This window comes from Nothobranchius furzeri, chromosome 1, assembly GCF_043380555.1.
Source record: "Nothobranchius furzeri strain GRZ-AD chromosome 1, NfurGRZ-RIMD1, whole genome shotgun sequence".
In the NCBI taxonomy this organism is placed as follows: Eukaryota; Metazoa; Chordata; class Actinopteri; order Cyprinodontiformes; family Nothobranchiidae; genus Nothobranchius; species Nothobranchius furzeri.
The window spans coordinates 41512987-41536495 of NC_091741.1; the positions used below are offsets into that span (position 1 = coordinate 41512987).

At 42.8% G+C, this 23509-nt stretch overlaps 1 protein-coding gene across 1 annotated transcript; it reads right to left on the bottom strand.

The window, feature by feature from the left end:
* Nucleotides 1-1922: 1922 nt before the first annotated feature.
* On the bottom strand, nt 1923-21669 carry LOC107386467 (protein FAM180A). The gene is made up of 3 exons (XM_015960881.3): nt 21379-21669; nt 7706-7803; nt 1923-2865 (listed from the first exon to the last, which is right to left on the bottom strand). Exons 1-3 carry the CDS (start codon nt 21449-21451, stop codon nt 2536-2538), a joined length of 501 nt encoding a protein of 166 aa, XP_015816367.3. The 5' UTR covers nt 21452-21669; the 3' UTR covers nt 1923-2535.
* Between the last annotated feature and the right edge of the window lie 1840 nt (nt 21670-23509).

The window sequence follows — 23509 nt, forward strand, 5'->3', positions numbered from 1 at the left end:
CTCAAAGAGGAATTAAATATTCAACTTCTCAGAGAGAATCTGCAGGAAGAGAAAAGGGAGTTTATTAAAACAGTAGAAGAAGCTAAAAGTGATTTCAATGAAAGTCTAAGGGATTTAAATGAGAGTTTAAAATGTCTGATCATTGCGAGTCTGTGTGTGTATGTGTTTATGGGGGTGCAGTGTATGCGTGTGTGCATGTGGCAAGGACGGGGAGCGCCAAGGATTAATCAAGCCTGGGGCACCAAATTGGGTAGAGTCAGCCCTGGTGTTACCTGACACCTGATGATAGGCCCTGTCAGCATAGGTAGGCGGCCTTGGGGATCAACCCAGCGACATGATGACTGAACTTTCCGGAACTGCGCTGCTCTGGGTGCCTGCATGTTGGAGTAGCTCTGTTGACGCTATGTAAGTTTTGTCTTTTCTTGGACATTTTTTCTTCTAGTCTCTCAAGAAAAATTGTATTTTTTTGGACATTTTACTTTTCTGTTTCTGGTGCTGTGAAGCTTGGAGGATTTTTTTTGTAATTTATTTATTTTTTTGCTTTTTTCACTGTTTGAACATTTGTTATGATGCGTAACCATGGCTACAAGCTGGTTTACAATCGGGAGCAGCTGACTAACATTGGAAAGGCTGAAATAATACCTCAACTGAAGCCACCAGAGGTGGAAAGTAATGAATTACATTTACTCACGTTACTGTAATTGAGTAGCTTTTTATGTTTATTTATACTTTTTAAGTAGTTTTTAAAATCTGTACTTTTACTTTTACTTGAGTACGTTTTTAAAAAATAATTGTAATTTGCTACATTTTAAATCATATCTGTTACTTAGTGAAAATAATTTGTAGGCTTAGTAAATAAAAAAATTACGTGTAGCAGCGTCAGAACAGAAAGAGACACCTGCATGAGCACTGCACCTAAAACGGGGGGGGGGGGGGGGGGGGGACTTTTGATAATGAGGACAAACAGCCATTTTTACCGCAGTTTTGCTCAAAAACATCAGTTCAGTCCCTGTGATCCACTCGCTGTTTACCTCCTCTCTCCCTCCTCAGCTGTGGGAGCTCTGTAAAGCTGACCCCCCTCCCGTCAGCTTCAAAAGTGCAGGCAAATAGGCTGCTCGGTTATAACTAGAGGGGCGAGGAGGGCTAATGCAACAACACATTCTCACTACCAGCACGTCAAAAACAAACGCTTGGTCAGCCACCCTCTGTGTCAGACCCCTGACGTCAAAAGAACCCTTTTTCGTCACTTATACGCGAAAAGGGTTTTCCCTTTTCTGACTGCAGATCCCAATGCAGCGTAAAACTGACGCGATGGGATTTCCACAGTCAGGGCACCAAACAAGCTCACTGTACCTCACCCTAACCTTATCCTCTTGTTATTTAACCTTCCCCACACCCCTATCCTAACCTTAACCATCTTGCCATCGAACACGTTAGTGATGTGTCGGTCGCTCTAAAAGCCGGCTCTATAAAGTGAACGGCGGGAGCCGCCTCGTCATTGGTCGGATTTGGACCGAGGCAACGTGAGGGGGAGGTTTCAACTACCAAGGTGGAGGTTAAAAGCAGAGGGTATTTGTAACCTCCCCCTCACCAGATGGTATGTTCTAATGTTCCCCTTGGGCGGCAAATATGAAAACTCACAGTCAGAATGCATGGGAAACAAACACTTGATCACAGTGAGAGTAACGTTTTAGGTAGCAAGAGGGTTAAGGTTAGGATGAGGGTGAGGGGAAGGATATAAATAGCAAAACTTTAAGGTTTAGGTATGGTTAAATGAGCTGGTTCAGTGCCGCATCAGCGGACATCCCATCACATCAGTTTTACGCTGCACTGGGATCTGCTGTCAGAAAAGGGAAAAAACCCTTTTCGCACATAAGTGACGAATAAAGGGTACTTTTGACGTCAGGGGTCTGACGCGGAGGGTTGCTGACCAAGCGTTTGTTTTTGATGCGCTGGGAGTGAGAATGAATGCAAACAAATGGGAATTACAAGGGAGTGACTGGGAGGAAAACATGAGGAAACCTAGAGGGAGCTGGGGAACACAAGAAGACACATGAGGGGAACCTGAGGGAGAACAGGAGGGGGCTGGGGACCAAGGGGACACAGAACATGACACATTCAACTGGAAAACCAGAAATTAGAGTTTACAAAGTCTGAAGAACAATTTGAACAGGAGAGAGCAGAAAAAAAATAGAAAATGTTTTAAGAAAAATCAGGATGTGTGGTAATAATGATTTTCTGCTACCATGGCACCAAAATCTGTAAAGCTGACAGAGGCTATTTTTGTGGTTACAAAGGTTGATTAGCTGTAGCAGCCATCTTGGATGCTGTTGACATCAGCTGTAAATGCACATCTAATGAGGGAATGTCCAGGGTTCAATTAAAATCAGTCCAGTGATTTCAAGGTCAAGACAGAACGAAGAACATCAAAGCCACACAAGCATAGGGGAATTGTTGTTATGCAGATTTTCTCTGATGCTTAGAGAAGACTGAGGAGTTAATCTAAGTCAGTGAAGTTGATGCTTTGACTGTTTCTCAGGTTGGTCTGAGATCTTTTTGAACAGCTTGAAACAGTTGCATCAGAGCGTTCGTCCACAGCTCTCTCTGATGCTGGTCGGTGATCTGCGCTAAAGTCTGCGATGTGTAAACTAAAGTCAGCACGGTCCTCTCGAAGTCCGGCCAGCTGAGAGGCTCCAGCCGCTGGGCGAGTTCAGCCGTCAGACGGCGGATGTCGGAGAGCCTCTTCGGCAGAACGTCCTCACAGATCACTTCCAGCTTTTTAACGCTTCGTAGGGAGGCCAGCTCCTCATCTGGGATCAGCAGGGTGTGCTCCTCGCCTCGAATCTGCATTCCCGAGAGCAGAATCTGGAAGATCAAGAGACACTGGGATGACTTCCAACCAAGTTGACAGAGGTGGAAAGAGTACTAAAATGTTGTACTTAAGTACAAGTATAATTACTTTCATGAAATTTTACTCAATTACAAGTAAAATTACCTGCCTCAAAATGTACTCAAGTAAAAGTAAAAAGTAGCTTATTTCAAATGTAGTCAGAGTAAAAGTTACTTAGTTACTTTTTTGACTGTGCAAGGATGGGCTCTTCTGAATAGTTAAAAAAAAGACAATGGGGTATAAATGTCAAAGTGGCCGTTTTTTTAAATTAAATGAACAAATATGCATATTGAAGTACAAAGGCAGTTACACTGCAAACTAGTAACATAAATTAGGTTATAGTCACAAGCCCATGGCTTTTCCCTGAATGCTTATTTAGAGCAGCTGATTTTTAAAGTTAGCAGAGTTCATCTTTGGTAGTGGGTTCACTCACTCATTTAAAGATATCGGCCAGAGGCAAAATTTGTTTGAACAGCATGTGTAAATGTGTATTAAAATCTCAGATGAAAAAGGTTTTTGGATTTTGACGGCTGGAATTGTAAGAAAATCTGATGTTTGTGACTGGCGCAGGAAAAACAGAAACTAACTTCCGGTCTAAGCCCTGGGCAGCAGTTGACGTTTCACATGGAGCTCTGCTGAAACAGCTGTAGTAAACAACGCCTGACTCCGCTGTTTCTGCGTTAGCGTTATAGCAGAGAACAATGTGTCATCAATCAGATGTAGCTTCTGAAGCCTCTACTAGTCCATCAGATTTGTTTTTTCTCTGGGAAACGGCGACAAGAACGGATGTTAGATTACTGGAGAAGTTCAACCGAACTCCAACCCCGCCAGCTGGATATCACTACCAGAGGTGCAGACATGTTTTAGACCGTTTGACTCAGAAGACCTGCGACCTGATTTGGACATAGAGGAGGATTCTGTTCCTCTTCAGAACCACAATCGGTACAGTTTGTTTACTTTTCTTAAATATTTCTTTTGCTCCACTGGAAGCTCTAAGCTGACGAGTTCTCAGCTGGTCTTAGCTCCATCATGTGTCCCAATATAGTTCAGTTATCTAGTTTTACTGCTGTGTGTATTTATTGACATAACTCTGGAAAATAATGAACCTACAATTTACCAGAATAAATCTTCCTGATGCTGGAGTAACTCCTTAGCTCAACTCATTGTTTGCACTAATCCAGGATGTCATGGAGGTTTTAATATTGAAATATAGAGATCATCTTTTAGATTATCTGTGTGTGTGTGTGTGTGTGTGTAGGTGTGCGCGCGTGCGTGCGTGCGTGCATGTGTGTGTGTGTGTGTGTGTGTCGTAGCTTTCCCAAAGGACTTGTTCTTTCCTTACTGGAGCGAACACGGTTAGTGTTGCTGCAGTCATGCTAACGGGACTCGTCTGGAGTCCAGAAGTAGCGGTGCAGTTCTAGATGGATTTATAGATGTAGGTTATTATTTTAGATCAGACCTGTTATTTAAAAATGCATGTAGGACACAGACACATGGCTCAGACCTTTTGCTGCAGCTGTAAACACAATTTTACGTAATAATTAGGAGCATGAAAGTAAACAAATAACAGTTATTCACAATATTAGCATCAGCAGCTAGCTTGTTTTACGTGCTGGAGTGATGTATGCGAAACACAGTTCTTCACTGTCTGGAGGAGAGGATTTGGATTTTCTTTAATGATTTATGACAAAAGTCCTTAATAAAATAATAGGGCTGGGGGTAAACGATTATTTTTAAAACGATTATTCTGACGATTATTTTATCGAATAGTCGACTATTCTAATGACTATTTAGACAATTAATCTAATGATTATTTTTCTATTGCACAGTTAAAAACCAAAAAATCTCTAATAAATTCCTCAAAAAAATAGATAAATTGTTACTGTAAGAAAATAAACACTACAGGCCTTCAATTTTGTAAAACACTGCTTTTATTGTGTTGCGGTTGGTTATGTTCTGGTGACGTGTAGAACTTAAGCGTGCAGGCTGCTGCCTGAGAGGTGGTTGAAGATGGATTGTCTCCATGCTGCTTTGTTTTGGTCACTTATGTGCGTGAGGCGAGTGGTGTTACGACCCTTCCTGGGGAGTTTGGCTCATGTGCAAAAAGGAAGGGACAATAGCGGGATTTTAGTTAAAATGATGATCAGGTTTATTTACAACTACAAAAAAACATAAACCTTTCCATCCACAGGTTGGGAATAATAAAACTAATTCTGCCTGTGGGGAATTAAAACAAAAGTACAAATAAGTAGGGAGGTCCCACTGGGCAAAGATTACAGGGTTCTGGACCAAAATAATCTCCAAAGGTCCAACTCTAAACTGGGTGGTTAAACCAAACTGAAGGTGATTTCTTAAACGAAACCAAAAACCCACAACACTCTAAATGTAATAAAAGGGAGATCTACGCCACAAAAAAAGATGAACTCTAAACCAAAACGTAACAGCTTATCCAAACGCAAGAAGCTGTTAGCGAAAATGCTAACAGTAGCTTCACCAACGTTAAGTTCAAGTTACCAAGTTTAAATAAACCAAAAAAAAAAAAAACAGCGGCAAACAGACCAGCACGGAGGAGAGACTACTACCACCAAAACAGCTCTCCTAATGTCTGAAAGAAGCACCTTAATGAAGGGGAGAAACGCTCCCAGTGATGTTCTACATCTGCGGTAGAGACGGAGCAGCGCATCTGACCCCGGAAGTTGTTGTCCGTTGCCGGGAGACGAAGGCGGGCAAAACAGGAAAGGAATCTAGTAGCGGACGGACATTATTCTGGGTCTTCGGTATTTGTCGGAGATGTTAGTGAAGGCAGAGAAGAGGGCGAACTAGAGGAAAAAACATGCAGATTCCTCTTCTATTTACAAACTCTTGGGGATGCAACAAGTGGGCGCGGTGCGTCGACTACCGGATCTGACGTCGACAAATTTTTAGAATCGAGCCGTCGACGTCATCGAGGCGTCGCTACAGCCCTATAAAATAAAAAACTGGACCCAGTACATGTTTATATAGATAATAAAGTGTAGTTATTTTGCATTTCTACAATTTTAATGCCGAGCCAATTCCTTTAACCCTTCACCACTGAAATCAGTTTGTTCATTCCAATCCTCCTAAATAATCCTCCAATCATCCAACTGGAGTCCTTAAGGGTCTCGTAACATCCATCCTGTCAGAATAGGCCTTGGGAGCCCAGGTGCTACTAGAACTAATGGTGTCTCCTCACCAGCGTGAGCCTCCAAACTGTGAAGGTTGGTCTCCAAACATGAACTTTAAATTCATGCATTTATCTCTTCTTGTAACACTTTAACATGTTTTAAAAGGCTTGTATCATGATATGTTACACCTCCCAGACCAAAGATAGGTCCAATATAAGATAAAAATATTATCATAAACACTGTAGAGATATCATTGTTTATTAAATATAAGTTATTTTCCTGAGCCATTACTTCAGCCAAGCTAGGATGCATGGATTTGATGAAGCCATGCTGTCTCATGCAGTCCCACACACACACACACGCACGCACGCGCGCTCACACACACACACACACACACACACACACACACACACACACACACACACACACACACAGCAGCATTTTAGAATCATTTGAATGACTAATTTAACTACACTGAACTGCTTTTGTAATAATTTAATCTCTTATTCTGGAGTAAAATAAAGAAACAAGTTAAATGATCACATATCTGTGGCATCAAGAAGCAACTTCTGAGTTCAAACACAGGGATGGAGCACAATGTTTACACCTGAACAGTATCAGGATTAACTCACAGAGGCCTGCAGGTCTTCTGTTTTATGAGCAGAGCGCTGATAATCGGCTTCTTAGGAGCGCTAAACGTAATTTTGCCGCTTCCGTGCGCGGTAAGGAAACACATTTCAAACATGGAACCGAGCAGAATTCTGATGACGTCACACCGGTGCGCGAAGGTGTGGGTTCCAACCCACAGGAGAGGAGGGAGAGAGGAGGTAAACAGCGAGTTGATCACAGGGACTGAAGTTTTTGAGCAAAACTGCGGTAAAAATGGCTGTTTGTCCTCATCATAAAGCATGTAGCCCCCCCCACCCCCCCACCCCCACCCCAACCCCGGTTTAGACGTGGCGCTCATGCAGGTGTCTCTTTCTGTTCCGCCGCTGCTACACGTAATATTTTTATTTAATTAAGCCTATAATTTATTTTTACTCAGTAACGGATATGATTTAAAATGTAGCGAATTACAATTCTTTTTTAAAAACGTACTCAAGTAAAAGTAAAAGTACAGATTTTAAAAACTACTTAAAAAGTATAAATTTACAAAAAAGCTACTCAATTACAGTAACGTGAGTAAATGTAGTTCGTTACTTTCCACCTCTGCAAGTTGATTACACTTTAGATTGATTATCCAATCCAATCCAATTTTATTTATAAAGCGCATTCACAAGGCATTACAACCAAACAAGGCGCTGTACACTAAAAATGTTAGTTAATTAAACCGGCGTTATACAAACATGTCGAACACAGATAGAAGATAAAAAGGAAATACAACAAAATTCCCAAAACTAACAGCTAAAAATCAATCAGACACAGGGAGAATAAAAAATTAGAAAAACATTTGAAAAAGAACCTTTCACCTACACGTGAAGAGAGCTGATGAGATAACTCAATGGTTCTTTCATGGGTGTCAGGAAGCCATTGGCTAAGCACATGGTTCACATTTCTGTTAATTATTAGCAGGGCAGCAGCGGTCCACACAGATGTACAGTCTGGAACCGCGCGACTCTCATGCTGAGCTGATTTCTCACAAACAAGATTTCTAAAGCTCTAAACTGACCTCAAAGAGCAAACTGATGTCCTCCGATGAGCGCTGGAACGTGGGGTTGATGAGCGAATACGCCCCGCGCTTTATCCTGTATGCAGACGGATACAGAGCTGGGAAACACAAAAACAGGAAACTGAATTAGACAACCTTCTTTGTGTTTAAGAAGTAAGACACCACGTTGGTGTGTGTGTGTGTGTGTGTGTGTGTGTGTGTGTGTGTGTGTGTGTGTGTGTGTGTGTGTGTGTGTGTGTGTGCGCCAGAGGTTGAGCAAACACAGATTCATTACAGCCCAAATATTATGAGGGTGGCAGAGAGTCCAGCTCCAGCTGTGAAGGGGGTAATTGGGCTTTAACCTGATCCACCATGGCTACCATGGAAGTGGCAGCAGGAGCTACATCCAGGCGTGAGGTTCTTGCTATTGCTCGTGCAAAATGATAAATGACCCGTACTTGTATAGCGCCTCTCAGAGTAAGGACTCCAAAGCACTTTACACCACAGTGCATCATTCATCCATTCACACACTGATGGTGATGAGCTACGATGTAGCCACAGCTGCCCTGGGGCGCACTGACTGAGGCGAGGCTGCCGAGCACTGGCGCCACCGGTCCCTCCGACCACCACCACCAGCAGGCAAGTTGGGTTAAGTGTCTTGCCCAAGGACACAACAGCAGAATTCTCTGTCCAGAGCCGGGATCGAACCTGCAACCTTCCTATTACCGGACAACCCGCTCAACCTGTTGAGCTCCTGCTGCCCCAAAACAGATCAGTGACCCAGCAATCTGATGTGCTCAGAAAAGGCTGGAATTAACCAGCTGCTTCCTCGTTTCCATGATATAAAACTAAAAGGGTCAAATGTTTCACTTAACCAGCAAACGGCCTCACTAGCAGGGCAAATCTTTAAAGAAGCCACAAGGACGTTTATTCAAGATGGCGCCGCTGTTTACGACAGCTCATCAAACGCTGTGCGGTTTGGATACTACTTCAACATCAACGACTGTGATGATTTACTGAAATCTATACATGTTCTAAAATTCTGCCTATTAGTGATCATGGAGGAGAACCACATAGTCCCTTGTTGGCAAACATCTCGGCTATTCTGTTCCGCCACCCCTACACCACTCCAGGTGGGAAACGCTGGCAAAGACGTGGTAAACATGAAGAAGCAATGGTCCATCCATTATCCTCTTTTTGCTAACAGACGGTAGTAAATTTGGAGACAAAGAGATGGTGTGGACCACAATAGCTTGCATCTAAATGAAGCTCCACATGGCTCTGTTCAACAGATGTCAATCAAACAAAACATTCCTGTTGAAAGTTTCCTTCACTTCTCCAGAGCTGGATTTCGTGTTCACTGATTAATCTTGGGTGAATGAACTACACAGCAGCGGAGCCCCGGGGGCGGGTGAGGTTCATCCTGGGTATCTCAAGGCTATGGATGTTGTAGGGCTGTCATGGTTGACACGTCTCTGCAACATTGCGGGGTCATCGGGGGCAGTTCCTGTGGAGTGGCAGATCGGAGTAGTGGTCCCCATCTTTAAGAAGGGTGACCTGAGGGTGTGTTCCAACGATAGGGGGATCACACTCCTCAGCCTCCCTGGAAAGGTCTACTCCAAGGTACTGGAGAGGAGGGTCCGATCGATAGTTGAATCTCAGATTGAGGAGGAGCAATGTGGTTTTCGTCCTGGCCGTGGAACTGTGGACCAGTTCTATACCCTTGCAAGGGTGATGGAGGGGGCATGGGAGTTTGCCCAACCAATTCTCATGTGTTTTGTGGATTTGGAGAATGCTTATGACCGTGTCCCCAGGGGCACCCTGTGGGGGACGCTCCAGGAGTATGGGGTGGGTGGCTTTCTGTTAAGGGCCATTCAGTCCCTTTACCAGAGGATCGTGAGTTTGGTCCACATAGCCGGTAGTAAGTAGGACCTGTTCCCGGTGAGGGTTGGATTCCGCCAGGGCTGCCTTTTGTCACCGGTTCTGTTCATTACCTTTATGGACAGAATTTCTAGATGCAGCCGTGGTGTGGAGTGTGTCGACTTTGGTGGCAGGAGAATCTCCTCTCTGCTTTTTGCGGATGATGTGGTCCTCCTAGCTTCTTCCAGCTCTGACTTTCAGCTCTTGCTGGGTAGGTTCGCGGCCGAGTGTGAAGCGGCTGGGATGAGGATCAGCACCTCCAAATCTGAGACCATGGTTCTCAACCGGAAAAGGGTGGCTTGCCACCTCCGGGTCTGGGGAGTGGTCCTACCTCAAGTGGAGGAGTTTAAGTATCTCGGGGTCTTGTTCACGAGTGAAGGTAGGAGGGATCGGGAGATCGACAGGCGGATTGGTTTGGCGTCTGCAGTGATGCAGACGCTGAGCCGATCTGTCGTGGTGAAGAGGGGGCTGAGCCAGAAAGCCAGGCTCTCGATTTACCGGTCGATCTACGTCCCAATCCTCACCTATGGTCATGAGCTTTGGGTAATGACCGAAAGAACGAGATCCCGGATACAAGCGGCCAAAATGAGTTTCCTCCGTAGGGTGGCCGGGCTCAGCCTCAGAGATGTGTGAGGGTGAGGAGCTCGGACATTCGGGAGGGACTCGGAGTAGAACCGCTGCTCCTCCGGATCAAAAGGAGCCAGTTGAGGTGGTTTGGGCATCTGGTCAGGATGCCTCCTGGACGCCTCCCCGGGGAGGTGTTTCAGGCATGTCCTGCCAGCAGGAAGCCCCCGGGTCAACCCAGGACACGTTGGAGAGGTTATATCTCCAATCGGGTCCGGGAACGCCTTGGGGTCCTGCCGAAGGAGCTGGTGGAGAAGGCCGGGGAGAGGATGGTCTGGAGCTCCCTAGTTGGGATGCTGCCCCCGCGACCCAGACCCGGATAGGCGGAGGAAGATGACGACGACGACGACTACGGCAAAAAGGGTTTAGAGGGGAAATATTGTTCAACGAGCTGGTTTAAGGAAAAGCCAGTAGTAGTCCAGGATTGACTACGAGCTTTTGTATTCAAGGCTCTTCACGGTCTGGCCCCATCCCATCTCCATAACTCTGTTCACTCTCCTTATAGAACCACGAGGTCAAATAACCAGATGCTCCTCGCTGTTCTGAGATCCAGAAAAAAGGGCAGAGGTGACCGTGCCTTTGCAGTTGCTGCCTCTAACCTCTGGAACATGTTTGATCAGCTCAGAACCTCTGTCATTTCCAAATTCCTTGTACCTCCCCCATGTCTTCAAGTATTTTACTATATGCATTGTATGTATAAGTCTTTAACTACTTCTTGTCTTGATGACGTGCTGTTTGGTACATCCCTGGTTGCTATAAATAAAATAGATGTTGACACTCGTTAACACACCTAGAATTTCCTTGAATCTAAACAAGATGTCAGAACCACTGAGCAATGCCCAGGAGGGAAAAAGAGTACTGCCGTGCCCTCCAGTCCTTATCTAATTAGATACTTTAGGATTTAATTCAGCTAAAATATCGAATAGTTAAAGAGCTTTTGGAGGCACGCCCACTAGAGCCGTTGCTCAGTTGTAATGGAAACCACCAAGAAGGTGCAGAGCCACGCTGAGAGGTGGAAAAGGGCCAAAAACGTATCTCTTTGTAAGATCTCTACTTTGTTAACATGATTTGTGCTTTTAATGAAAAAATAATACAAAACATGCTGTTAATATCAACATAAATAAAAGGTTTGGAAAAAACTTTAAAATGTTGGTCATTGAATCTTTTGTTGGATAGCTGAGTTTATATTTAAAAAAACCACAAAATATGTTTCTTCCTTTTGGTTTTTGAATCTTATGTGACGATGATCATCTTTTAATTCTGGTAACATGAAGAAACCCAGAGATGATCTCCTTCTGTATTGTTTTGGTTAGCATTGCCTCCCATCCTCCTAAAAACAACTTTAGATTTCTTTGAGTTTCTTCAGAATAAAACACTTTTTCCATTACTTCACATATTCTACAGCTGCCTGGTCCAACGTGGAAAGCCAACTCATTAATGAGGCAACATATAAACACTGTGTTTCATCTGAACTTGGATGCAATCCCCTTTCCACTATAGAGCACCCATGGACAGCTGCCTCTCCATTTCTGCAGTAACGATCAGCTCTGCTTTCTGCAGCCTCGCCAGCCAGACACATTTAGTTTTATTGCAGTTCTGAGGCCAGCCAAAGCCTCGTGTACTGGCTGATCTCCCTCTCTACCTGCCTCCAGCTTGGCTGACTTCCATTTTCTGGCATTGCTTCAACATTATAGCCAGCTTACAGGATGTACAGAAAATCGTTATCCCGTGTACCAGCATTAGATGATGATTTCACATAATGGTGGCGTATTATGTGTAATCTGTAGCTTATTATCTCAAAGCATTCACTAGTCAAATGTCTCTGACCCAGGCACGGCCAGGAGAAGGCTTTTGGAGTGAATAGAAAGAACATATTCAATTCAAAAATACTTTATTAATCCCAGAGGGAAATTGATTAAATTGATTAATTGATTAATATCTGCCAGCAGAAGCTAACTGTTAGCATTAGCAACTCCACCACATGGCAGAACTCCTCGAGGCTTGTGGAGATATTTGTAGAGAGAAAACATGCAGAGCAAATGGAGTGAGGGGTAGAGGGGTGTTGCTGTTAGCCAATCAGAGGTGAGATGTCCGAATATCAGGAAATAAGACTCCAAATCCTGTTGTCAGAAGCTACCTTCTCCACCGGCAAAATCATCTGTGCTGAAACAGGTGAACTGGAGCTTTTTTTTCACCAGAGTAGAACTAAGACATTCGTTTCCACTTGAGACCACTGCAATTGTATTAAAAATTTAACAAAGAACCTTTTCAATATTATCTTTTTCCCTCTACATTCATTAAATGTACCATTATAGAATCAACTGACTACCAATCCATTGATTACTTTATAACATTGCATAATTACACAACAGTGACCAAGGTTATTATTTACACATGAAGCAAGTGCATTACTGGACCTCCATGGCTCTAAAATGATCCAGATAATGGTGGTTAAGAGCAAAAATTGGAGGTTTAAAACTGCAGTTATTGCTATTTTACACTCATTTGCTTTTGGTTACAGAAGACAAAGATTCTACATGATAACGAGAAATTAAGTTCAAGCTCAGAGTTTTGAATTACTTGAAGATTGACTGTAAAATAAATGACAAAATGAAGGATGCGCTTCCAAATGTATCTTGCTTAATTAGAACGTGACTCCAGGAGGTACCAGCAGCAGGGTAGCAGCACGCTGTCTACCGATTACTGTAGCTTCAGCGGTGCATTGATGGTGCAAACAGAACAACACCATTGGGGAAAGAGTGCTCACCGGAACACGGATTTTATTGTTAAAAGCTGCAGGGAAATGACAGGCAACTCAGTGCTGTTTACGTTTGAAATGAATAACCTGCATTTTACATAAAAATATGCCTGCTGCTCTGTCATTGTTAGCTAAAACACAACGGTCCTTTGGGATTAGGAACATTAGTGTTTTTAGCAGGAGCAGCAATGTGGAATTAAAAGTTTTTCTTTATATGGTTGAAGCTGAATTTGCGATTGAGCTTTATGCTCTCATCTGTTACAGTCTTGTGCAGAAATACATAAATAACTGGGCGGTTTAGATTTGGTTAAAAACGAACCGGACAACAACCGCATTAAAAAACTATTTCTACCAAACAACAGAAGCTAACCTCATATCCCGTTTAGCCAAGACAACACATTCAATTGTTTTAAGAAAGAAAGGAAAAAAAAAACTTAGCAAAAAGGAGATAAAAATGCAGAAGCAAAAAAAAAAAAAGGAAAAAAATACCATTCTTGTCTAGAGAGATGACATGTAATACCCGGCTAAAGTACCTTGCTTCAGTATATGCGTCAGCTATTAGGCTTCAGCAGGTGTCTGCTTTACACACCTTCACAGACGCAGCCAAAAAAGAAGATTAGCACACAGAAGCTCATGCATCTTCTCATGGGTGCTATAACTCCTGCATTAAAGCGAGTTCTCCGTGACTTAAACGAACACAAATCTTCCCTGGAGTTTCATACCTGATTCTCCAGAATGGAGAGCATCAGCTGCTAATGAAGCAACAGACGGGCCAACAGAACGCGGTGGGTCCAAACTATTTGTCATTCGTCCAACATCTTGTTCTGTCGAGGGGCCGTCACTAAGATTGATCACTGAATGGCTTCTTCTGTCATCTCCTACTCCCATGATTGTTCTCAACATGCTTATTAATAAGGTGTTTTTTATTTAACCATTTCTTCTCTAGTTTACCAGATAATTCATTTGCATTCGATTCATTTGAAGGTCAACTTGACTCATATTTTTAGTACAATTGCAGTGGTCAAGTAGGAATGAATTTGTTGCAAGTCATTCTCTGGGGAAAAAAAGCTTCGGTGCATCTAGAGCAGGGGTGTCAAACATGCAGCCCGCGGGCCGCATCCGGCCCGCGAGATGGTTGTGTAAACTTTATTTTCATACTTTACAATGTTGAGTGAAAATAAACTTAACTTTGTGAGCAAGTTTTCTCTGTAATGAGTATAAATAAAACAAAGCTGCGCTCAAGGCTCACACAAGAACTTGAATCACATCCTGAAGTTGGCTGCCACTCAGGATGTGACTTCTGATGTTGATGTGCCGGTGAAAGCTAAAAGATGTAAAGTAAAATGAGTCAAATATACTTTAAGTGCTGCATGAAACGGATCTAGCCATGTGATCTGTAAGCTCTTTGAATCACTAAGGAATGTTTTTTTAATTTATTGATTTAATTTTTTTTTTTTTCAAATTTTCAAGTACACTTCAGGTGTTGTACTTGTACTACACTGTCCTCAGGCTCCAGCCTTGTTTTAGATTGATTGTATTAAAACAAAGAAAACAATCTGAAGTTGTTTTTAATTTACCGGTCCGGCCCACTTGGGACTAGATTTCCCTCAATGTGGCCCCTGAGCTAAAATCAGTTTGACACCCCTGATCTAGAGGATGGAGACATCAGCTGGAGGAGAAAGTAGCTTAAGGTGAATATGGATCTTATTTCCTGATATCTTGACACCTTGCCTCTGATTGGATAACAGCAACACAACTACCACTGACTCTGTCTGCTCTGCAACGTTGATGTTTTATCTCCACAAATAACACAAGCCTGGAGGAGTCCTGCCATGTGGTGGTGGAGTTGATAATGCTAACAGTTAGCTTCTATTAGCCAAAATAAAAAAGTAAGATTTTCTAATTTTGAATTATTTAAATGCTAGAAAGAAGAGCGTAGTCCTTTCACTGTTGTATTTGGAAACGTAAAAACACAATTTTCAATGAACAGAAGTAAGGTGTTGTTAAATTAATCTCATGCAATTCAAATTTTGATCAGTGTATTCAACTGAGCTCAAAGAGAAGTGCCCAAGAAAACCAACAGGGGGTACATTTTCAAATGTGCAGCAATTTGCATTATTTATTTAATTAATTAATTTATATATTTATTTATATATTTAAACATAATTTTGTACGGAGGAATAACCACTTGAGATGAAACATCTCATTTTCGAGTGGGTCCTCCTTTACAACAAAAAGAACAAAAACTAAGAGCAAGACAGCAAAGCAAAAAATCAAAATCAAAACATTACAACAATCATTTACACACACACACACACACACACACACACACACACACACACACACACACACACACACACACACACACACACACACACACACACACACACACACACACACACACACACACACACACACACACACACCCTCGAAGGCTCACAATACTTCACCCCACATGTTACGACCCCAACTAACAAGGACAAAACAAAAGCAACAGCCAGTTGAACAAATACAATTAGTAACAGACAATTATTCCTGAAGATGATCGACCAGAGCCCTTCGAAAAGTTGTGAATGATGATAAACAACGAATAGATAAAGGACGATTATTCCAATCACATGGAGCCTTAAGCATGTTTCCCTACCTCTCTTTTCACTCTAGGAACAACAAAAAAGATCTGGTCATTATGCCACAGGCTGTAAAGTGAATTATAGGGAATTAAATGTATTTTAAGATAATCCAGACAGTTAAAGTAAATGCATTAAATGGGTCTGACAGCAGCCCTGCGATATACTGGCTCTCTGTCCAGGGTGTACCCCGCCTGATTGCCCGTTGACCCCTGGAGATAGGCACCAGCCCCCCCTACGTGGACAAAGCGGGTTTAGACGATGGATGGATGGATGGATGGATGGATGGATGGATGGATGGGTCTGACAGCAACTACAAGACGGGAAATCGGCGCTCCCCGTGCAACTGACAACCCGCTTTACCCTTTAAGGAGAAGCACTGACGGAGTTTTCACTCTACAGAGGTATCTTGCATCAGCGGTGAAGCTGCGCAGGTGTAAATCTTGCCTCATGATGATTCAAAGCATTACAATATTGGATTCCATCAATAGGTAAGACGCTTTTTTCATGTGGAGTAATTTACACGGCGCCGTACACAGCTTAAATTTCACAGGAAGAATTTGGACATTAAAGTAATTTATTATCCTGCATTGTAAACAGAGTTGTTTTATGGTACAGCTGGTGGCTGGCAGACAAATCACAGGTGCTAAGTGGTGCAGAAAAACAAGCCGAACAAGGGAGCCATTACACTGAAACCAAAACAAAGCCATTTCAGAGCTGAGTGAGTGCAAATATCTTTTGTGGATCATCTGGCATTTCTAAAAATCTGGGGAAAAAATTTACCTCATTTTTGGAAAGGAAATATTTTACATCAAATCTGCAAAGCTGATGCAGAGAAACAAAAGGCGATTTCAGCTTATTTGTCATTTTAGATCACAGCATCCCAGTTTTTCCCACTGCTCATCCCAAGATCATCCTTTCATCGTGCTTTCCCTTCATCTTCCAGTGCTCCAAACAATTGGTGTTTGGATGGGAAGGCTTCCCTGTGTGTCGTTAGAGGCAGGGAACTCATGATCTCCTGCTAACTGCTTGCAAGGAGACGAGAAAACAACAAAGTCAATTCATTAGTTAGGCTAAACGACGCTCCTGGCTGGAGAGAGGTGTTTTTTAAATTTATTTTTTAACAAGACAAAGAGAAAAACAAGCAAAAACATAAAAATTGATGTTTGGATCCCAGTGGCACACAACGGAGAAACGTGAAAAGGACACAGACGGGAATTAAATCCTCACAGCAGCAGCGGCTCGCCTTCTGCATTTTAATTTAGCCACAAATTAGCATCAAATTCCAGTTGAGTGACAACTTTCATGTGACTCGGATACCAAATCCAAACACAGACTTTGAACTCGATACTCCCGGAGTGAGCTCAATCAGAGCGGCTGAAGTCAGGCTCAATAGCAGGACAAGTGACAAAATGCCAAACTGTGGTTTGGACGTGATAGCCGCAAATGTAGGAGAATACATGTCTGATGTGTTTCTGTTGGGCCATGCAAACAGTAAAATGGACTAAATAGACTTTATTCAGATTTCATCCACTCAGTATTCATATGGGTCAAAGCTGAAGATGGCCCGTTTGAACCAGACACACTCAAACAGGCTCTTGGTGTCACCAGCTGGTTGAGTCATATAAATAAATAGAATAAGAAATATAATTTATTTAAATGGAACGCTTAACTGACTGGTTGACTGAAACATTTATTTGAACATAACACATCTGAAAAACAATAAACATACAGTTATATTAATATAACAAGCACATTTTTTTTGTGATCAACACAAAAGGAAGATGAACCCTTCCATCTTTACCTCATCCACTAGAAGGCAGTAGACAGATTTTTGATGAAGGTACTGGTCCTGATATTTCAAATGAATGCTTAAAGATATTGGCCAGAGGCTAAATTCCTTTGAATGGCATGTATAAAGTAGCATTCAAACCTCAGATGAAAAAGGTTTTTGGATTTTCACGGCTGGAATTTTAGGAAAATCCGATGTTTTTGACTGGCGCGGGAAAAACATAAACTAACTTCGGGTCTAAGCCCAGGGAAGCTGGTGACTAGTGATGGGAATTACGGCTCTTTTTAGAGAGCCGGTTCTTTTGGCTCAGCTCACCAAAAAGAGCCGACTCTTTCGGCTCCCGAGTGGCTCCTCAGATTTTCAGTTGCGTAGAGTACATTTATAACCAAAATAATACAAAACTATATGTAAAATTATTTACTAATGTTAAAAAAATGCTATATTATCAAATATTTGTCATTTCTATGGATTTAATAACTGAACATTTTCAGAAATCTCCACTTTTTGACTGCTGGCGCTCATTTTCTCACCGTCTTCGTCACACTCTCCTCCCTCTCGCTCGCCTTTTTCCTCCCCCTCATTCCCTCTCGTCCCCCTCCACCCGCATGTTCTCTGCAATGTGTCTGAGTCTGATCCTCCCTCTTCCCCACACCTACTGCTCTGTGTGGACAGTCTGGACATGCAGTCACACATGTTGACCAATCGCCTGTAGCTTTCATCAAGGCAAGTGGGGAGGGGGGAGGGGAGGGGACGGCTCCCAATGACGAGCCGGCTCCCGTCGTTCCCTTCAAAGAGCCAGCTCTTAGAGCCGGTTCGTTTGCGACCGACACATCACTACTGGTGACGTTTCACAAGGTGCTCTGCTGAAACAGATGTAGTAAACAACCCCCGACTCCGGTGTTTTTGCGTTAGCTTTATAGCAGAGAACATGTGTTATCAGTCAGATGTAGCTTCTGAAGCCTCTGCTAGTCGGTCAGATTTGTTTTTTCTCTGGGATACGGCAACGAGAATGGATATTGGATTAGCGGAGAAGTTCAACCGAACTCCGACCCCGTTAGCTGGATATCACTACCAGAGGTGCAGACATGTTTTGGACCGCTTGACTCAGAAGACCCGCGACCCGATTTGGACATCAAGCAGGATTCTTTTCATCTTGAGAACCAAAACCGGTACAGTTTGTTTACTTTTGTTAAATATTTAATTTCTGTTCTCCACTGGGAGCTCTAAGCTGACAAGTTCTCAGCTGGTCTTAGCACCATCATGTGTCCCAGTATAATTCAGTAATGTACAGATAAATAAAATAATGTGCTGCCAGTTTTACTGCTCCATATATTGATATAACTCTGGAAAATATTAACCAGTAGCTTACCGGAATAAATCTTCCAGATGCTGAAGTAACACTTTAGTTAGGCTTACTGTTTGCACAAATCCAGGATGGCATCGAAGGCCGGTCCACGGAGAATCTATTGTTGAAATATGGGGAAAATCTTTTAGATTATATGTGTGTGTGTGTGTGTGTGTGTGTGTGTGTGTGTGGTAGCTTTCCCAAATGACTTGTGTTTTCCTTACCGGAGCTAACACGGTTAGCAGTGTTGCTGCAGTCATGCTAACGGGACTTGTCTAGAGTCCAGAAGTAGCGGTGCGGTTCTAGATGGATTTATAGATGTATGTTATTATTTTAGATCAGACCTGTTATTTAAAAATGCGTGTAGGACACAGACATATGGCTCAGACCTTTTGCTGCAGCTGTAAACGCAATTTTATGTAATAATTAAAAATACAAAAGTAAATGTTGTAGCTATTTAGTTTATTATAGGCTTAAGTTATAGCCTAGTTTATTTTATGTTAAAGGTAATTTGTTTGTTTTGCATTATGCTTTTTATTTATTATTTTGGCCAATTAGTTTATTGTTTATTGGTCAGGTGTGGGTGATTATTGGTATAAATAGGTCAAGGTGGGTGGAGCAGCCAGGGCTGCGAGGGAACATGTTTTTTTTTTTTTACCACACAGAGACAGAGAGGACGCAAAAATCTGTGCTCTTGCTGCTTGAGTGAATAAAGCACCACCAAACGCAATTTTGGCATGGACATTGCTTTATTTGAAACCTTTTTTACCCGTGCATAAAGCCTAATGGGCTCGACACACGGGAGGCGACATCGCCTCTCCTCCATTCATTTTCAATGAGACATGCGCGACAAAGCGATAATCGCGGGTCTCCCTCCTACCAAGCGAAACGCGAAAAACGTGCGTGTGAAATTTTGCACTCGTGCACGTGTCGTGCACAGGCGACCCAGCGACGCGATCCCAGAAAGTTGAAACATTTTCAACTTTTCATCGCTGTCGCTCGGACGAGGACCAACCAACGGAGGTTTCATTCACTGACCAATGAGCGGACATAAAGCTCCGCACATCTCCGAGCAAACATGAAGGAGAAGTTGATTATTAATATGTTTTATATAGTAAAATCAGAAGTAAGATTTCACATAACTCTAGCAGCACCTTGTGAAACATCATATCTACTGCTTTATTAACTCTGAACCGCTTAAATAACCTTAATTCCCTCCAACCTGACACAGCCAAACAAAATAATGGAAGTTTCGATTTCGCCATGGAACAGAACGCGTCGATGGCTTTGCCGCTGCCGCGGGTCGCCTCCCGTGTGTCAGGTAATAAAAGCGAATGCGACAAATTTCGCTTATCGCGGTCGTTTGTCGCCTCCCGTGTGTCGAGCCCATAACCCTTGACGTAGCCCAGTGGCCATTTTGAAAGTATTATTTTTTGTTTAAGTTTTATGGACAAATAGCCACTGCAGTAAAGAAAATACAGTTATTCACAACACTAGCACCAGCAGTTACCTCGTTTTACGTGTTGGAGTGACGTATGCGAAACAGTTCTTCACTGTCTGGAGGAGAGGATTTGGATTTTCTGCAATGATTTATGACAAAAGTCCTTAACAAACTGAAAAACTGAACCCAGTTCATGTTTATATAGATGGTATAGTGTACTTATACTGCATTTCTACAATTTTAATGCCAAGTTTGGCCAATACCTTTAAGCCCAAATGAGGTTTGATGTCATTTTCTAACAACAACTAGGGATTAATAGCTTGTTTACAAATATTTTACCATTTTTGAACAGACCTGGTCAAATTTCCAAGCAGGATTGGCACAATACACAACCATTTTAAATGACGGCAGCCATGTTTCTGTCACTCATATGAGATTATTTAACCCTCCCACTGTCCTAATGGGTGTGACCCCACGAGGAAAGTTGACCATTGAGCAGTGTTCACCCCGCCACGTGGACCTCAAGGGATAAACCATCAATCCTCAATGGTCAGCTTTCCTGGCGGGGTCACCCGTAAAGACAGTGGGAGGGTTAGGGTAAGATATGAAAATGAAAAGCCATTTCAAAGCGTTTGCACTTAAATAAAAATTTATAATAACTTCCTGATCAATAAAAGTGGGTCTCTGGGTGGTGTCAACCTCTATATGCACCGTTTGTTTGAAAAATCTTCAAATGACACCTTCTCTCTTTCTTTTGAAAGTTAAAGGTTGAAAAAGTGGGAAAATTTGCACTAAAATTAGAATCAGAACATGTTTGGTAAGAGGAAAAGTGTCCGATAATCTAACTTTGAGTAAAGAGCAGAAATCATGAAACTACAGCCTCGCCTGTTGCTGGTTTAGCATCACGTGTGTTGAAGCATTTTAGGCTTTGTGAGCATGAAGACCGGAATTTCCTCCATGTGCAGATCCAGTAACAACAGGCCAGTGACTTTTCCTTGGAAAAAGAGTCTGTCAAGTGTTCTCAATCAGGAGATAAACACATTCTTTCAGTGCAGCTCATAAAAATGGCACCTTTTCCAGTTTCTTTGATCTCACGAGGTTGTGTCCTTTAAAAATACCTCCGTTCTGCTTGAGGAGCACATTTTTAAACCCAATAATGTTCTTTATTAGCAGGTGAGTCGTCCTACCTTTTCTGTGGTGCCAAGCGGCCGCCTGGAAGCTGGGCAGGTAAACAACAGCGAGTACGACCCAAAACTGCATCCTTGTGCACAGACACACCAACACACACTCTTCCTGTCAAGCTCATTCAACATGAATGATCATTATAAAGAGAAACCCTCCTTCTTACCTCTCATCTTTAATGTGCAGGATTCTTTGAATTCCCTCCTCCTTCCATCCTCCAACACTCCCTCCTCTCCATCTCTCCATCTCTGCGTGCACGTGTGTGTGTGTGTGTGTGTGTGTGTGTGTGTGTGTGTGTGTGAGTGTGTGTGTCCTTTTGACTAGACTCTCATCTGGAAATCATTAGGATTCAGGGGAACGTTTGCCTTCCTAACTGGACTTTTCTCGCAGCCACTGGAACACCGCTGGACTGGTTCCCATACTGGGTGAATTTTTAAAAAATGGGACAAAGGACCAAACTGATGAGCGCCTGACTGAGCATGAAGGCAACCAGTGAGCCACAACCAAAGCACCGATGTAGCAGTGAAGCTCAGATTCCTGGTCTGTCGGTTTTATTTTAATCACATTCATTGCCAGACAACCCTGAACTGAGTCCTTCAATCACCAACCTGCTGCAAAGCACATTTTAGTTTATGCATTTAGTTTTTTCTAAACGTTGGTACAACGTTGGCTGAAGCTAAAATTGGAGCTATTTTCTCTTTAATCTCATTTAATCGGGATGAAATGAAAAGCAAGAGGCTGAGGTGAAAAACGCTTCAAACTTCTGCCTAAATTCTTGACATTCCTTGGCTCGTGTCCTCGGGACTCAAAGAGCATTGGTTATTTAGAGGTCAGGTTAAAGGAAGTGCATGAAAACATAATCTGCAGCAAAGTAACTGCATCTGGATGGAGAAAGGAAAACCAGCAAAGACCCAACAGAACCTAAGAAACCCAAACTTCTTCAGTTAAAGATCAACTTTACTCATATTTTAATACACCTGCAGTGGTCTAGTAGAAATGGATGCCTTGTAAGTCATCCTCGGGGGCAGTGTTTCCCCTTGTTTTTGACTCGTGGACCCCCGGAGCCATTTTTTCGTACCACAACTACACCTTTAGTCGATCGTGTTGACGATTTCCCAAAAGTAGAACATACAACTGATCATTAAATGGAAATAATTTAATGAAATCTCCTGTTACTCAATGATTTCTGATCCACGTGAAACTGAACCACGTCTGTTCTGCATTTGGTTTCAACGAGGCCTCACACGCTCTCTCAGTAGCAGCTGCAGCCCTGCTCTGGTTTTTCCTTCATGTAGTGTTTCCTAACCCTGGTCTTCAGCTCCCACGTCCTGCAGGTTTTAGGTGTTTCCCTGCTGCCACACCTGATCTTAAAGAGTGATTGACAGGTTTCTGAGGCACTTGATGTCATCCTGAGGAGGCAATGCAAATGTATAAATCAGATGGGCTGAAGCAGAGAAGTGGAAAACATGCGGGTGGGGTGTGTGTGTGTGTGTGTGTTGGGGGGGGGGGGGGGGCACTCGACATTGAGGACAAACAGCCATTTTTATCGCAGTTTTGTACAAAAAACATTAGTTCAGTCCCTGCGATCCACTCGCTGTAGACCTCCTCTCTCCCTCCTCTCCTGTGGGTTGGAACCCGCACCTTCGCGCACCGGTGTGACTTCATCAGAATTCTGCTCGGCTCAGTAACCAGATTCGGTTCCGTGTTTGAAATGTGTTTCCCTACCGGTCCGCACGGAAGCAGCAAAATAACATTTAGCGCTCATAACAAGCGGATTCTCAGCGCTTTGCTCATAAAACAGAAGACCTGCAGGCCTCTGTGAGCTAAAACATCCTGATACTGTTCAGGTGTAAACATTGTGCTCCATCCCTGTGTTTGAACTCAGAAGATGCTTCTTGATGCCACAGATATGTGATCATTTAGCTTGTTTCTTTATTTTACTCCAGAATAAGAGATTAAATTATTACAAAAGCAGTTCAATGTAGTTCAATTAGTCATTCAAATGATTCCAACATGCTGCAGTGTGTGTGTGTGTGTGTGTGTGTGTGTGTGTGTGTTACACATATAGGACTGCATGAGACAGCGTGGTTTTATCAAATCCACGCATCCTATTCCTTGGTTGAAGTAATGGTGAAC